The sequence below is a fragment of the Ammospiza nelsoni genome, chromosome 4, assembly GCF_027579445.1.
Source record: "Ammospiza nelsoni isolate bAmmNel1 chromosome 4, bAmmNel1.pri, whole genome shotgun sequence".
NCBI lineage: Eukaryota > Metazoa > Chordata > Aves > Passeriformes > Passerellidae > Ammospiza > Ammospiza nelsoni.
In genome coordinates this window covers 70,002,377-70,018,519 of record NC_080636.1, presented here as the reverse complement: position 1 = coordinate 70,018,519, position 16,143 = coordinate 70,002,377, and the positions used below count along the sequence as shown (strand labels likewise).

The 16,143-nt window shown below is 37.2% G+C and overlaps 1 protein-coding gene across 3 annotated transcripts in view; it reads right to left on the bottom strand.

Annotated features, from left to right (window-relative positions):
• The window catches only part of GUCY1A1 (guanylate cyclase 1 soluble subunit alpha 1), a 35,913-nt gene that overhangs the window by 6,361 nt on the left and 13,409 nt on the right, over positions 1-16,143 (bottom strand). For 2 of the 3 annotated variants that reach the window (XM_059469848.1, XM_059469849.1), the window contains exons 2-5: positions 6,900-7,297; positions 4,240-4,301; positions 2,566-2,624; positions 1,067-1,776 (exon numbers count right to left, since the gene is read on the bottom strand). In XM_059469848.1, coding sequence (XP_059325831.1) covers positions 1,067-1,776; positions 2,566-2,624; positions 4,240-4,301; positions 6,900-7,148 — 1,080 coding nt within the window. In that variant the 5' untranslated portion in view covers positions 7,149-7,297. Of the gene's footprint in view, positions 1-1,066; positions 1,777-2,565; positions 2,625-4,239; positions 4,302-6,899; positions 7,298-14,015; positions 14,125-16,143 lie in introns of all 3 variants that reach the window. The other variant, XM_059469847.1, reaches the window with a different exon arrangement.

Genomic DNA, 16,143 nt, shown 5'->3' with positions numbered 1-16,143 from the left:
ACCACTTTCTCCATAAGGTAAAGTGAGAAAATCTGCTTCAGTTTTATCACAGGATGTTCTATACTCACTGAAATTTAAAATTAAAGGCAGAAATGGCAGGAATATCCAATTTTAATAGTCTAAAAAGGAAAAATGTTTTATGTGAGGTGTTTTTATGTCCCTTCTTTATTCAGTTGTGTAATGTGAAAGGTGCTGCAGAGCTTAGCTTAACATGGCTCTGAAAGACCACTTGTTTAATAAAATCTGTTCCTTACTAATAGACATTTGCATATGCAAGTACATGCAGAATCAAAGCCAACTCTACTACCCCTTGTAACCATTCTAGTGCAGAAATGGATCTGAGATGAAGTAGCTACAGCTTTTAATGGTAGCTACATTACTAACTGGGTAAAACTTCCTAACTGTTCCTCACTGAAGTTTTTGGAGTGTTGAGTCTGAGTTGGTAATTCATCCCGGAGTGCTTCAGGTGTAGAGAAGCTGGAATTTAGCTGGGAGCAGGAACAAATAAAAACAGTCATTGGACACGAAATGTTTTTTACTGTCCCAGGTCATTTGTCACAGACCCAGCTTCAGCAGAGATAGTTGTAATCCCATCAGCTGAAACTAAGTGGAACCTTTGGTGATTCTATCTGATGAAAACATCAGAGTATCAAAGATTCCAAAACACCAAAGGCTGAATGAGCACAGAAAACATCTGTTTATTTTCCCCAAACCTAGAACTGTTCCCAGATAACTCAGGGGCATTTTGTTAAAGCTTTTCCTGCCACTGTCTTTGTGCTGAAGATGCCCTTACTCTCAGCAGCATGGCTTTATTTCAGTATTTCAAATTATTGAAATGAATCAAATTTGCAGTCAGATTTTACTTCTGTAAAAGTCCTAAAGCAGAGTTTTGACTGAACACTGGCTTCAGAATCTGAATTACATTTGACTACGCTAATTAAATCATTATTATGCAGTTGTATCAGATGTAGATAATGCAAAATGCACCATGTTTTGTGGCTATTTTAACTCCATCTGAAGAAAAAAAAATTCCTGGTAGAAGTAATGGTGATAAAAAGTCTCTTACCATGGATGGTTTCATATCAGTATTATCCCATCTTCTAACTCGTACAGTAAACTGCATATTTAGCATGGTCATTATTGCACTAAAAGTGCAGCTTACTTTGGGGGTAAGAATTTCAAAATACTCTTCAAAATTTGGCTTAGCCTGGAATTCTCTCCTGGTCAAAAGTCTTCTTATCCCATTTCCAATTTGAAGAACTGACATGTCCTTGTCAAACATAAAATGAAATGGGAAAGTCTTACAGAACACAGAGGCAGGAATCACAAGTGAAGACTGTGGTTTACATGGAGATAAGGATGGTTTTGCACTTTTGACTTGTATAGAATACAGCAAATAAGGCTGATTAGCAAACTCAGTGCAGTCATTATGGAAACAAGGAGGCATGAGCATCACTTCCACCTCAGTTTCATACAAAATATGAGCTGCTGCTTTAATGATACCAGGTAGAATAAGACTTGTGATTTTCTTAGGAAAGAAATAATAAACATTTAAGAAGTCCTGATCTTTCTCCAGGCATAATATGGAGGCATCTTCAAGTCTGTCCTTTTTTCCTGCTTCTTGGCTGTGGCTACTCTGCTTCAGCAGAGTAGTGAAACTATTCAAGAAGTCCTTAAGGGTGCCTCCAATAACCCCTAATATGTGTTCATCCTCTTCATAGCATACTTTGAATAGCTCTTCACCAAGAGATTCCCGTAGAGACTCCACGGGAACACCTGCACAGAACCACATTTTAGTCAGAGCTGCACTCATCATCCTGAATCACAGACTAACCTCCCCATTTTTTTCCAAAACAAACAATCAATACCCTTCCCTGATACAGCATTGACACCTGAAGGCACTCTCATTTAGGAGTCCTGGAAACAAGGCCTGGAAATGGGGGGATGATTGGTTGTGGTTTAGAAAGACCCAAGATTCAGTGTTCTTTGTAGAGATGTAAGACAAAATGGATGCGAGTTTTCGCACAAGATTTAACTCAACTCCCTTAGTTTGGTCTAAAGGAGTAAAATAAGTTTAAAAACTAACACACAAATAAAATAGGATCTGCTGATCTAAGTACTATGTGTAATCCAGTACATTAAATAACCCTGGGAATATTCTGGAGCACTGAGGACAATTGGCACTGAATGGCTCACATCATTGCTAGTAAATTTGTTTTACCTAGATAGCTGCATGCAAACTGACTGCTGGAAATATTCCATTTCTCCAAATGTTACTGGGAATCCTTTGAAAAAGTATTATCTCTCGCAGACCAGCTGTGTGCCTGGACCAGTTAAACAGTTTAAGTGTACTTATATTCAGTTCCAGGAAATGTTAATTTACTATTACAGATGTAGCCAGAGTTACATATTAAAAATTATAGCGTTCTCTTCTGACATACAACAGTCCTCAGAATATGAAGTAACAAATTAGTAACAATACTAATTTATATAAAATATATTTTATAGATATATATAATAGATACTCTATTTATTTATATATATTACTAAACAAGCTTAAATTACCTGCTGCATTAGCATGATCACTGATTATTTTTTCAAAATCTTCTCTATCACCAGTTTTTCTGCAAAGATCATAAAAATATAATAAAACCCCTGAATTATCAAGATAAATGTGGTAAAGACAATAAGTATAGAAGTTACCTCGTCTTTAAAGTGTATAGACTCAGTTCTGCTGATCAAATAATAAGTTTTTAATTAATTCAAAAGGGGGTCTTGGTAGGATCTTAGATTATCCTATGCATTTCTGGTAAATTAAAAGTTTTGTGGTCTGATAAAAGTTTTGTGGTCTGAGCTCATATTGTGGATTTCAGTCAAATGCTATTGCCTGTCATTGTAACAGTCCTGGTTTTTTGTTTGGTTTGTGTTTTTATCTTGAAGCCAAAACTAAATTTCCTAACACATTGTAAAATATAATTGGCATTTATATTCAAGCATTTTTTGGAATTACAGTGTATTTAATTCAAAAGAGGCCAGAACATATTTTTGCATTGAGAGGAAAAACAAATAACAACTATTAACTCCAAAATTACTTGTTCATTGTTAGTAATGAAGATATGTGACACAAAACTGCAGCCCTCTGAGTTCTCTGAGGACAATAAATGTCAAACTGAATGTTTGACTCCAAGTTATGAGAAAGGCTTATAGCTTAGATTAATCTTCATATAAGCAATAAATGCCTGATACATGCCTTCTGAATTTCTTCACTTGGAATATCATAGGTATATTTATAGGCAAAAACAACACAGACACTTAGATTTGTTTTACATTGGCATTATTGCCTCCTTCAGAATATCACAGTAATTTTTTCTTTTCAACTGATACTCCAGGGAAGCAACACATAATTAAAGAATGGGAAAACATTCATAGCAATAAGCCAGTCAGCAATTGCAAAGCACATCTGACCCGCTATCTTTGGTTCAGTCAATGTATGTAAAGTGCTTTAAAAATATCAAGTATAATTTAAAAGATACACTGCAATTATCTATTCTTATCATGGTGAGCAACAGTGTAGTTTCCAACTTGATTATTTTTCTTCACTTCAGAAAGCAGATTTAAACTGATGGTTTTATTTTTTCAGATGCATTCAATAAACAGAATCATCAGAGTATCATGAGATGGAAAGAAATTCTAACTCCCTACAAGGCTCAAATGATTAATATTGGATACTAAGAAGTGCTGAAAATTGAGCTGAGTTCCTCAGAAGCAGAAACCAGAAGCCATGTGAGCTCAGGAAAACATCCAAGTCAGTATCTGTAGTGTAAGAGTGTTCACTGTATCAGAAACCAAATTATTTTGTATAATACTAATAGTATTTCAGAATCTTTCCCTGGGATCTTAGAAACTCTGAGCTAGATCCATATACAACCAATCTATTGCTCCATCAATGCCAAGCTGTCTCTGAGCTCCTCCAAAGTCCTTGCCTGCTTTGCTTCCCTGTACAATTTGTCCATTAAGTCAACTTTGTGAATGATGTCAATATTTGTGAATATTTTAAAATAAACTAAATCATTACTAGCTTACTTTACATGAAATGTTACACACCAATTTGACAAGATAATTGAATATAAATTCCAGAAGTCTTGATTCCTGGTCACCACCCCATTCCTGTCTGAAAAACATTATTGCACTGATACAATATTATTGCAGTGTAGTTACAAACCCATTACACTTACATACCTGGTTTCTTTTATTCTGTGTTTTGCAAGTGTTCTCTGCAGTGCAAGATTAAGCCTTTCAAACTGGGGAAAAAAATAAGTATGTCATATGTATATATGTCATTGCTGAAAATTTAATCATGAGGTAACATTTTTATACACAGAATTTCTTTGCCATCCTTGGGACTAACAACTTTCATTCAAGACAGTATTGTTGTTAGAAACAGCATGTCTCTTCTGTGGTTATGGGGTTTACTTTATGTTCATCTCTTCAGCTCCAGTACCACTGTAATTAAAATTAAAAAGTTAAGCCCCTCAGTAATTAAAGCCCCTCACTTCATGTGCACCAGTGGTAGTGTATTTTAAAAACAGTGATCTTCTTCAGCTCCAAGCTTTCAGGTGGCAGTAAAGACAGTGCTGCTAAGAAATAACTAACACAGCTCTCTATTATTACAAATCCCAGCCCCCAAAAAAACACAAAGTACCATTAATACAAAATTATTTTAAAGAAAAGAATAATTTTCACTGTGTATGCCACGACATCCTCCAAATGAAAATCTAGTCATTGTAGACAGCCTTTATTAAAGGATTCTCTAATAAAAGAAACTTTAGAGCATAACAAATATTTGCCTTAAAATACTTCAATCCCATGATTCCATATCCCTTTTGCAGTTCCTAATTGGAACAGATGGAACATTTTCCAAATATGTGTATTTCAAATTGTTAGGGCCAGTAAAGCTGTCATATGTATGTAGTCTCTGATATTCAAACCCCAAACTTCCCACACAGACAGGGTCATAGAATAGTACTATACTGGCATGACAGAATTCAGCTGTGAGGCTTCCTGTGGCCTGGCTTTTCTTTGGCTCTCTTTCCCTAAAGAAACTAGCAGCTTTTACTGCATCTTTTACTTTTGTATTTCCAGGAGGAAAGGTTGCACAACCAAAGAAAATATCACATGAAAGAAAGACATATTCTGTAAATGTTCTCCAAGGAAAAATCTAAAGTGAATTAGATGCATATATACATATCTATATATGAATATATAGAACATGTATATGAACACAACATAAATTACATCTGTGTAGAAACCAATACAGTAAGTGGAACGCCATCCAATCCATTACTTATAAATGAGCAATGTTCTCCATATTTCTGTAAAGAAAGAAGCAAATTAATCAACAACATGCACTACATTATATCCCAAATTTAATCAAAAAGTTGTCTGGAAGCACTTTGTCCTGGACTTCCAAGCACAGCTCACTGTCTCCATGAGAAGCACACAGTTCAACAGAGGTCATGATGCAGCTCCATTTTGGAGCTTCCAGTTGGAAGGAAGATGATGTTACTCAACGACATTTAGGTAACGTAAATTTTCTAAGCAATGAAAAATATGTTTCTAAACAAGCAAGGCCCTTTTATGGAAAAATAGGATTAGGAAAATGCTTAGGGCTTGAACCTAAATCAGCATGAGAACAGACCTGGACAAAGTTCTGATGCATATGACTTGAATAATTGTAAATAAAAACAATGATAACCTTGTATTTCAGTGGTTCCTAGGCTACATGGCCATAATATCTTTGCTTTGCCAAGCTTTGTCCCATATGATGAACTAGCCTATCATAATTATGTAATAGGCAACTGCATACATTTATACCACTCTTTAAAGAGGAAAAAAATACCAGTTATTAAAAATCCCCTGAACAACTATATACTAGAAAAGCAATGCAGCAATCATGACATCCTGGAAAGGGTGCTTTGCCAGTTCATTTTTGGGTTACGAGTATTTTCCTTTATAAATTTAGAGATCAGTTTAAAGGTTTAAAGGGATGCATTCCATCTGTATAAATGCAGCAGAGGTAAAAAGATCTGCATAACCAGATCTGCAAATAGATTTAAAAAAACTCCGGCACTTTAAGTAAGATACACCAAATGTCCAAGTAATGGAATTGTAATTAAATGAGTGTACAGAATTGTCCATTTGCTATTTCCAGTCCCGATATGTCAGTCAGTTCCTTCAAACCTCCCACTGAATTTGAGACAAGGCCAAGAGCTGGATGTCAGAGAGCTGCATTTTTCATGTTCTTTTTACAGAGATAAACCATGGTATTCATCTCCTCTCAAGCAAGCCTAGGCCTGTTTTCAGTTAAGTTGAGCAGAGACATAAGAATATCTTTGTGGTAAATACGAACAGTAATGGTTTTTAAAATAGCATGACAGGAGGTTAGTATCACAGCAGATGGAAACATCTATTTTAATTTTTTTGTGATAATGACTAATGCACTTAGCAGTTTGGATTCAGTTAGGTGAACTGATGAGATGACCACATAATTTACATAATTAGGTATCAAGGCTGAATTACTATTACTATATCACTATGTTAAAAAATAGTACAAAAATAGATGGATTTAAAAAGAACAATTAAAAAGATCAGTGTAAGGGTGCAAATGCAAGGCAAAAATAAGGGAAATACATTAGAAGGAATGATGTTTATGACACAGATTGTGGCAAAATTATGTCCAGAAGGAATGGAAGTGGATTTAAACTAGGGAGAACTACAAAAGAACACAAACTTTTAAGTTAAAGCAACTTTCTAAGGGCTTACATCTAAAGGCAGGCATAGAATGCTTTTTTAACATTTATAGTTAAATGCTATTAAAGTTTTATTTAGTACCTATTTACCTCAGGAAAGATTAGTTTGCAGATGCTTTCAGTTAGTGTGTGCAGGTACACTCTACTTCTGCTCGTTTTCCTTTGTGGAAGGTTTCCTTGACCATCTTTTTCATGGACTTCTTTGCAGATGGGCAAAGCTGCTCTAGAGCTGTTTTCTGTGCAGTCCTTGTCATGTTCCTCAGTAATGTGACCTTGAGTCAGTAAGGAGAAAGGACATTCTCCTGTGATCTTCAAGTCTTTCAGTTTTGTACAGAACATACTGTACAAAGTCTCTCTCTTGAGATTAGGAGTACTTAGCTCTGTGTTTACTAACAAGAGCAGAAGATGCCAGAATAATAAGTTGATAAGGCAACCACTGTGGAAGGCTATTGGTAGCTATAAATCACCACAGGAAAAATTTTCTGCCCCTACAAAACAAGAAAGAAAAAAAGAATTACAAACATTTATTTTCTCTTTTAAAATCTTATGATGTGCTGGTTTTATCTTAAGTGCATTAAAATAATTACTTTTTGAGGACTTAGCTCAAGAAAGCACTTACTCTTGTCCCATTTTAAGCATGTAGTATCTACTGACTTTAGTGCTTTGTGTAACTCAAGCTGAGTGCATGGTTAAGTTTTGTACGAGTTGGGACTCAAGTGATAAAGGCAGAGGACTTGTCTTACCCGACACATATTTGGTCACATTGATGGATGAGGTTTCTGAAAGTTGAATTCCAATGAGGAAACCTTTTTCTTTATAAGTAACTATTAAAAACTATCTCACATGAAACAGATTAGTTATGAATACTTAAATCTAAATTTACTTGATGTCCAAGATATCCTTTATGTAACAGAGAAACATATGTGTGTGTACTTAAACAGTAAACCAACCAAGACTAAAGGTTAGAGTCTCTTGTAAAAACAACTGACTGGTGACAACTCACATCTTGGGAATTTGACCACACAACTGCAGTTGCTTGGAAACACTAAGGGATTTTTATGCTTTTGAAGGTGGTATTTTCCAAACAACACATTAAACTTTTAATTTTAATAGTGGTTCCATTTGTTACAGGGCCAAAGCCCAGCTAGAACTTAATCTGACTACTGCTGTAAAACACAAAAATGTTTTTACAAATACATCAGCAACAAAAGGAGGGCTAAGGAGAATGTCCATCCTTTACTGCACGCAGGAGGAAATATAGTGGCAAAGGACAAGGAAAAGGCTGAGGTACTCAATGCCTTCTTTGCCTCAGTCTTTAACAGTGAGAGCAGTTGCTCGCAGGACACCAAGACCCTGGGCTGGAAGACAGAGACAGAGAGCAGAATGATGCTCCTATAAACCAGGAGAAAATGGTCAGTGACCAGCTACACAATATAAGATACACAAGCCCATGGGGCCAAATGGGATTCACCCAAAGATCTAAAGGCAACTGGCAGAAGAGATCACCAAATCATCTTTCATTTACCAGCAGTCTTGGCTAATTGGGCAGGTCCCAGTTGACAGGAGGTCTGTTAAGATAATGTCCATCCACAAGAAGTCAGAGGGAGGATATCACCTTGCAGCCTGACTTCAGTCAGGCTCAGTCAGCCAGGGAAGGTCATGGAGCAGATCATCTTGAGTACCATCACACAACACATGCAGGACAACCAGGGGATCAGGCACAGCCAGCATGGGTTTAGGAAAGGCAGGACCTGCCTGACAAGTCTGGTCTCCTTCTATGACAAGATGACCTGCTTAGTGAATGAAGAAAAAAGATAAAATCTACCCAGACTCAATTAAAGACTTTGACACCATTTCCCACAACATTCTGGAGAAACTGGCAGCTCATGGCTTTTACAAGAATATCCTTTGCCAAGCAAAGAACTGGCTGGATGACTAAGCCCAGAGAGTACTGGTGAATGGAGTTACATCCAGTTGGCAGCCAGTCACTAGTGGGGCTCCCCACAGCTCAGTACTGGGGCCAGACCTGGTTAATATCTTTATCAATGACCTGGACAAGGGGATTGAGTGAACCCTCAGTCAGTCTGCAGGCAGCACAAAGATGGGTGGGAATGCTGGGGGATCTGCACAGGATGGATCTATGCTCTGAGGCCAATCATATGAGGTTCAATAAGCAAAGTGATTGTCCCTGCCCTTGGGTCACAAGAGCCCCATGCAGTGCTACAGTCTGAGGGAGAGTGACTGGAAAATCGCCTGGCAGAAAAGGACCAGGTGCTGGCCATGCTGGTCAACAGCAGCTGAACATGAGCCACTGAGTGCCCAGGAGGCCAAGAAGGGCAATGGATCCTGGCCTGGATCAGCAATAGTGTGGCCAGCAGGACCAGGCAGTGATCATCCCTCTGTACTCAGCATTGGTGAGATCACACCTTGAACCCTGCATCCAGTTCTGGGCCCCTCACTGAGGTGCTGGAGCATGTCCAGAGAAGGGCAATGGATCTGGGGAAGGATCTGGGGTAAAAGTTTTATAAGAAGCAGCTGAGGAAGCTGGGTGTGTTTATCCTGAAGAAAAGGAGGCTCAGCCAAGACCTTACTGCTTCTAAAAGGAGGCTGTAGCAAGCTGAGGATCAGTTTCTTCTCTCCAGTAACAAATGTCAAAGAAGAATCAGCCTCCAGTTTTAACAAGGGAGGTTTAGACTAGATATTAAGAAACATTTCTTCACAGAAAGGGTGCACAAAAATTGGAACAGGCTGTGCAGGGAAGCAGTAGAATCATCATCCTTGGAGGTATTTAAAAGATGTGTAGATGTGGCACTTAGGGACACGGTTTAGTGAAGATGATTTATTTCAGTCAGGCAGTCTGAAAAAGGCTCTTTCTTTAATTTTCTATTGACTGTATCTCATTGAATCAGATCCTCTCATCCTCATATAATACTCTTAAAAAATAATCCTCGAGAGCTTCTGGCAACTCTGGAAGCAGCTAAGTATTACATTTTTCTCTTTGGAGATACAACAACTACTTCTCTCAAAGGCACTACGGCTTTAATAAGCCTGTGGATAACACCATTTGTTTCTGCCCCTGAGACACCCTAAGGGCATTTGGGGTCACACGGCAACTGTATCAGGGTTAAAAATAACTAATTCCCTGATACAGGTTATCAGCTCCTGCTTTTGAAACAGCTGGAATGAATGGCACAGCAGAGGAATGCTGCAGACACAGCACAAATGGCACGGAAAAAAAGAGAAACAGACAGGGTCTACTTTGATTGGACCTGCTGCTGAGAAAAATATTTGGCAGAAAAGCCCCTTTAAAGCATGCTGTAATACTGATGGTGTCAGGCCAGGCTCTAGGGGACATCTATCAAAATTAACGTCTTATTTTAAGAATCAATAAACACAATGCTAAGAACAAGAGGCTGAAGAATGTTTACATAACATTTTATATTTCTGATTTCAGTTTTTACACAGAAACTCATTTGTTTCTCCTGCATGGACATCAGCAATACTTCATTTTTTTATTGCTGAATAACACTGGGCAGCAAATAAGGCAGTGAAAAATTTCAAGCAAGAACCATACTCCAAATACATAAATATACATAATACTTTATAGTGTAAACATTTTTATGGATACATAGATGGATATTTTTATTCAGAAGCCATTACATACCCAATATTACTACACTAAGAAATAAAAGCAGAAAAGAACCATATTTTATGTAGTTGGACTGATGTGTGTACTGAAGTTAAACACACATATATACATGCAGAATTGTCAGACCTAAAAAAATTATGGCTCTGATGGGTCTTACATTTATACTCAGGTGCTTTGCTGGATTCGGGCCTTAAATTTCAAGATAAATTTTGAATTTACAAAATAACCACTAAAATTTCTTAAGTCAAGTATATCTGCAGTTTGAAAGGAAAAAAAGACTCTGAAACATATTTTTGGAAAAGAATGTAGAATTAAACATTTTAAACATCTCCCAGGGAATGCAACACTGCAAATGCATATGCTGCTATTTAAACAGACTTAAAAAAATTTCTGAGTGAAGAATGTAAGAGTGAATTAATGGCTAGATTAGACAGCAACAAATATGTACTACATTTGCACTAACCTAAGAACAAAGAAAGTGAATGACCTTCATCAGTTACCAATGAGTTTTCAGTTTCTTTGGATTTTTTCCTGCTGATTAAGTTATTTCTCTATTTTTAGAAAACAATAATCTGGAAGTATTTGGGGTTCATTTCCATGCTATAATATAGTATTTTAACTATACCACATTTATTGTGATAGGAAAAATATCCAGGCAGGTAGAATCAGTTCAGAAAAGGAAGTGATGCCATTGTTTTACACCTGAAAAGTCTCCAGAAGCTGTCAATTGAGAAGAGGTCCCAGAAGATGGTCATGGGACAAGACACTGTCAGGGGCAAAATGGACACTAATGTGAAGATCCCTGAGTTGACAAAGCTGCTGGACATGCAGCTACTGCGTCTGCAGCTTCTTTTTGTGAAGCCACCCTGTGTGCTGCAGGACACCGACACTCAGCCTTGTCCTGCCCTGGTGGGGACTGGAATCTTTGCCCTTGATCTCAACACTACTTTGGGCTCCTGCCAATTGCTATTTATGAACATATCATAATTGATTTGGAAGAATGTGGATATCCATGATGTTTCTAGCAATAACACTGTTGTACAAACCAATACCAGATCTTTAAAGTCCAAATAATGAAGACATAGAGAGAGTTTTCTGAAGAATCCTTTTCAAAGGATCCTGAAGTTCTTGTTTTCCCAGAAACAAATTGTATGGCTCTTTGATAAGAGAGATCCCAGTTCAAAACCATTATCAATTTAACAGGTATAACAATTTTCAAGCAGTGGTCAGTTCAAAACTCTTCCTGACCTCTGCAATGACAAAACCCCCTAAATCACATCTTTAAATAAACAAAGAGGAAAACCTAAATCCATTACACTTTAGAGGATTCAAATACTGAAAAAAACCTCTGTCTTCTTTAATTAAAACATCAAGTTTGCATCTGGTACCCTAAGTGTATCTTGCACTTAATTTAAGTAATGTTCAGAAAAAAAGTCTATTGTATTACAGGAAAATCTGTCTCACTCATATAGTAATTAGACATGTTAAAGGTCTGACAGGAGAAAGATAATGAATTCCCAGTGCAGAGATTACAGAAGCAATTTCAGCAGTATGATGGACCTTAAAAAGGTATGAAAAACATGATACCACACATCACAGTTTAAGTCAAACATCTGCAGATGTGTTTCAGGAATGAGGAACACCAGCCCTCCAACTGTTCACCATGTCTTTAGACATTTTCTGACCCTAACAAAAAAACCCAAAAGGAAACATGAAAGTAGTTTCTGTTTTTGATTCCTCTCCAAACATGGTTTGAGAGAGCTCATCCCAGGGGAGTAGCAGTGTCTAATGTGAATTCTCCATCTCTGGCATATTAATTGATGTTGTAATTACCTTGGGAAACAAACTGAAAATTAAAATTAAATAATCTGCTGTGAGATCAAACTACAAGGAACCAATTTATTTAGTGTCTGACTGAGTACAAGATGGCACTGTGCCACTCAGAAAAATGAAGATGACTTTACATAGTATAGCTGCAGAATAACTTAACAATGCTCAAAATGCTCTGTACAAACATTTCTAAGTTTACATCTATACATGTCTCTATAGATCTCTCATACTCATCTATACAAGTCAAAAACACATTCCTCTATGTTTATGTTTACTATCTGCTACTGAATACTTTCTTTATTACAACATTTATTGACATTGTCATGTAATACAGATCAATGAATCAATCATACAGTAAAATCCCTAATATTAACACAGCCATTTATAAAAATCAAGCAATACCACTTGTCAACAGTAGCTAAAGGCAGTTTATAATCTTAATTTATGGATATGGCACAAAAATTAAAAGCAACATTAAATACTTTTTATCTTATGACAAGCAGAGTCCTTCACTCAGAATAAGACAGAATATGGTATGATGGTATGTCATTTTTTAATTTTAAATCATACATATCACTTTGTTAGGTGAACTGCTGCATGTTGAGCAATAATTAAAAAAAAAATAGTCCATTTTGCCAGAGTCAAAAGATATCACTGACTGAATCTAACTTTCTTTAATACGACAGAGATTGCAGCACTTGCAGGAGTGATGTGGAAGCCTTTGCCTCCACAGAAGCAGCTGTTAACTTCTGCCGTTATGAAAGAAAGGGGTTTGCTGTTCCCACTCAGCTCTAATCTCTGTGGGGTTCAGAAATCATTGCCTTTTGCCCCTTGCCAATCAGTGCCTCTGAAGAGAGCAAGGCAGGAACTGTTCTTTTTATGCACAGGCAAAATGCAACCAGCTTCTAGTGAGACACGTAAGGATCCAGCACCCTCCCCATCATGAGTAGCAGCTCATTTCTATTTTAGCTGCTGTGTCTATCAGCATATAACTAAATATTATAATTTTTCTTAGTAATATTAAGCACAATATCTGCATATTATTTTTTCTACTACAAGTGCTGTAGGTAGCAACAAAATCAAAGCCCTGGTGATTGGTCCATTTCCAAGGATCCTGAGGTTGTTTCTAAAATACTAAGAAGCAAGCACCTCAGGTCCACATCAATATAAAAGCTCATATTTTAATAAGTGAAAGCAAGTATTTATTATCTTATTAAATCCTGTACAAATAAGTTAACCTTTCATTGTTTGCTTCACTGTTAGTTTAAACATGTCCTGGGTACATACACCTTCAAAGCAATAATTTGTTTGGATATTGCAAAGCCAAGGAGTTGAGGTCTAGAAACCCCTTAATAAATGTGACCATTCAATCCTAAATCATTACCACCTTGTGTAGACATGGGCTTTATTTCATTTACAAAGTGGTACTTTCCTTTCCTGAAAGATTCTAGGCTTTTTCACAGCACATATTTCTGCTACCAGAGCAAAGGCAAAAACTGACGAAAAGGTTGTTACCCTCTCTACAGATCAGGATCAGACACGATATGGAACAGTGGACTCCACAATAATTTACTGGTGCCCAAGAAATTACTAGAATCAGCAATCTCAAACTCCACTCCAGTTCCCAAAATGAATATGCTTTGCCAGGCATTAACTTTCCTTCTTGTTCAGCCAAAATTTCCACCCTCCTTTCTTTCAAGTCAATCCTTGTTCCGATCCATCTTTACCTCAGAGTCCTTTAAGTCTTTTACCATTTTTTCTTCAATGCACTAAAATTTCCATTGTGTGCTGTGCAAGCCCAGTTCCAGTGTTCTCACCCTCTGTTTAGGGCTATTTCTAATACAAAGAGAGACAAAATTTTTCTGTAAGTCACAGCATACCTTTGATAATAAGGTAATACCACAACACACCACAGAATTTACTGATTTAATGAAATTACAGTGATTACCAAATGAAGTAAAATATAGTAAAGCAGCTATTAAAAATAATATAAATCACACCAATCAATCATTTTTTTAACAGTCCAAACATTTTAGTAAATCCAATTTCAGTGTTGTAACTTATCCCAGTGACTGTCCTACATTACTATATGACTGCTTAGGGCAAGTTAAAAATCTAGACCTTGCTTACAAGAAATCTTTCTCCCCACACAATGTGGAATTTCCTCACCTTTCTACCTTTTTTTTTTCCTGTATAAATTGTTTTAAGAGGCAGAGAAACACAATCAAATGTTTCCTCTGTGCTCCAAGTTGAATAGATTGCGATTTGCAACATTAGACAGCTACCAAGCCAGGAGATGAAGAAAATAATTACCTTTGTTTTCTGAGAAAAAACCAAAATTATCTACTTTTCTATCTTGTCATCTATCTTGAAAACAAGTTTCACAGAATACATGTCAACTTCAAAACTACTAATATGTCTTATTTTAAGGTCACGAGACAGACATTTCTGCTGCTTTACAATATTAGCATTTGTGTAATAACACCAAACACTATACCTTAATATTGAAACTAAGGTTCTTGAATACAGGGCAGAACCCTCATTTTAAAGTTACTGAGATTTCTTAAACTGGTTTTGCGACTGACTCATTTCCCTGTAATGGTCTGAAGCAAGTCCCTGGATCCAAATATACCCCTGGGAGAACCCCAGACTCCAGATGTGAAAGTCATATTGCAGCCACATCTCTGGTTTCAATTAAAAGCACAGGGGGAACCTTAATTACTACACCCATGTTTTGGCATGTAGCTAAAGGAAGAACCGATTCCCAAATGCTGCTGATAAAATACATATTTGCCATTTTAAGTATCACATTAAGTACTTTCATAGGGTAAATATTTTCCTATGCTAGGACCAAATAACAGGGAGGCATGCTGAGAAGGCAGCGTGGGAAAAATATTATTTTCCTGTGAGTCAAAACCTCTGTGAAAACAGTCCCCAGCGAGCCCAGCAGGCAGGCTCACAGCACCTGATGCTCTGCTCAGGATGAGAAGGAGCCCTTGACTGTGACACATCCGCACCCCCGGCCCGCAGCAGGGCTGGAGCCCCAGCTGAGCAATCCCTGACGGAGACACCCCGAGAGCCACGGCCCCTTGCACTGCAGGAGCGCTGGAGCTGCGCTGCCCACGGCCACTTGCACTGAGGCAGCAATAAAGATACCTCAACAAAAACTAGAGACCTGCTGTATGTAACCGTGATGCATTATTCAGGGTTTGGGCTTGCATTTTGGTTTGGTTTTTTGAGAAATCCCGATACTGAACTGACATAACTGACGAGACCTCGAGTGATCCGGGTGCCCGGATGAGGAAGAATTGGAAGGAGAGGAGCTGCTGCAGTGAGGGCAAGCAATGCAAAGCATCTGGAAATTATTCTCAGATTTAAAGGAATATATTTTTAAATATAGCATAATCTACATTTGCAGTCCCTGAAACTACAATACTTCCATAAAACTTGTACGAGAAAAGCTATGAAAAATAAATTTATGTCTTTTTTTTTAAGAATTAAAACTCATCCTGAGGACATGCAGTGGTCATGACAGTCTGCAGGAGTTAAATGTAAAGATCAAAGTGTTGCCCACAGCCAATGGAATTTAATTAGAATCCACAAAAGGAGAAGCACTGATGGTTAGAACATGAAGTCATTGTTAATTGTTGTGCTTACTGATTCCTTCCAAATGCCTACTTACAGCTCAATCTCTCAAATTTAGCAATGCATAGCACTTTACTATTTAACTTGACCTTTAACTTTACATGTCTGCAAAATCTGATTTTTGTTAATTTCATAGACCAAAAATGCTTTTAAGAAGCAAATAAACTAAAAAATAATAGCAATTATTTTGTGATTAAAGTGAAATCTAGT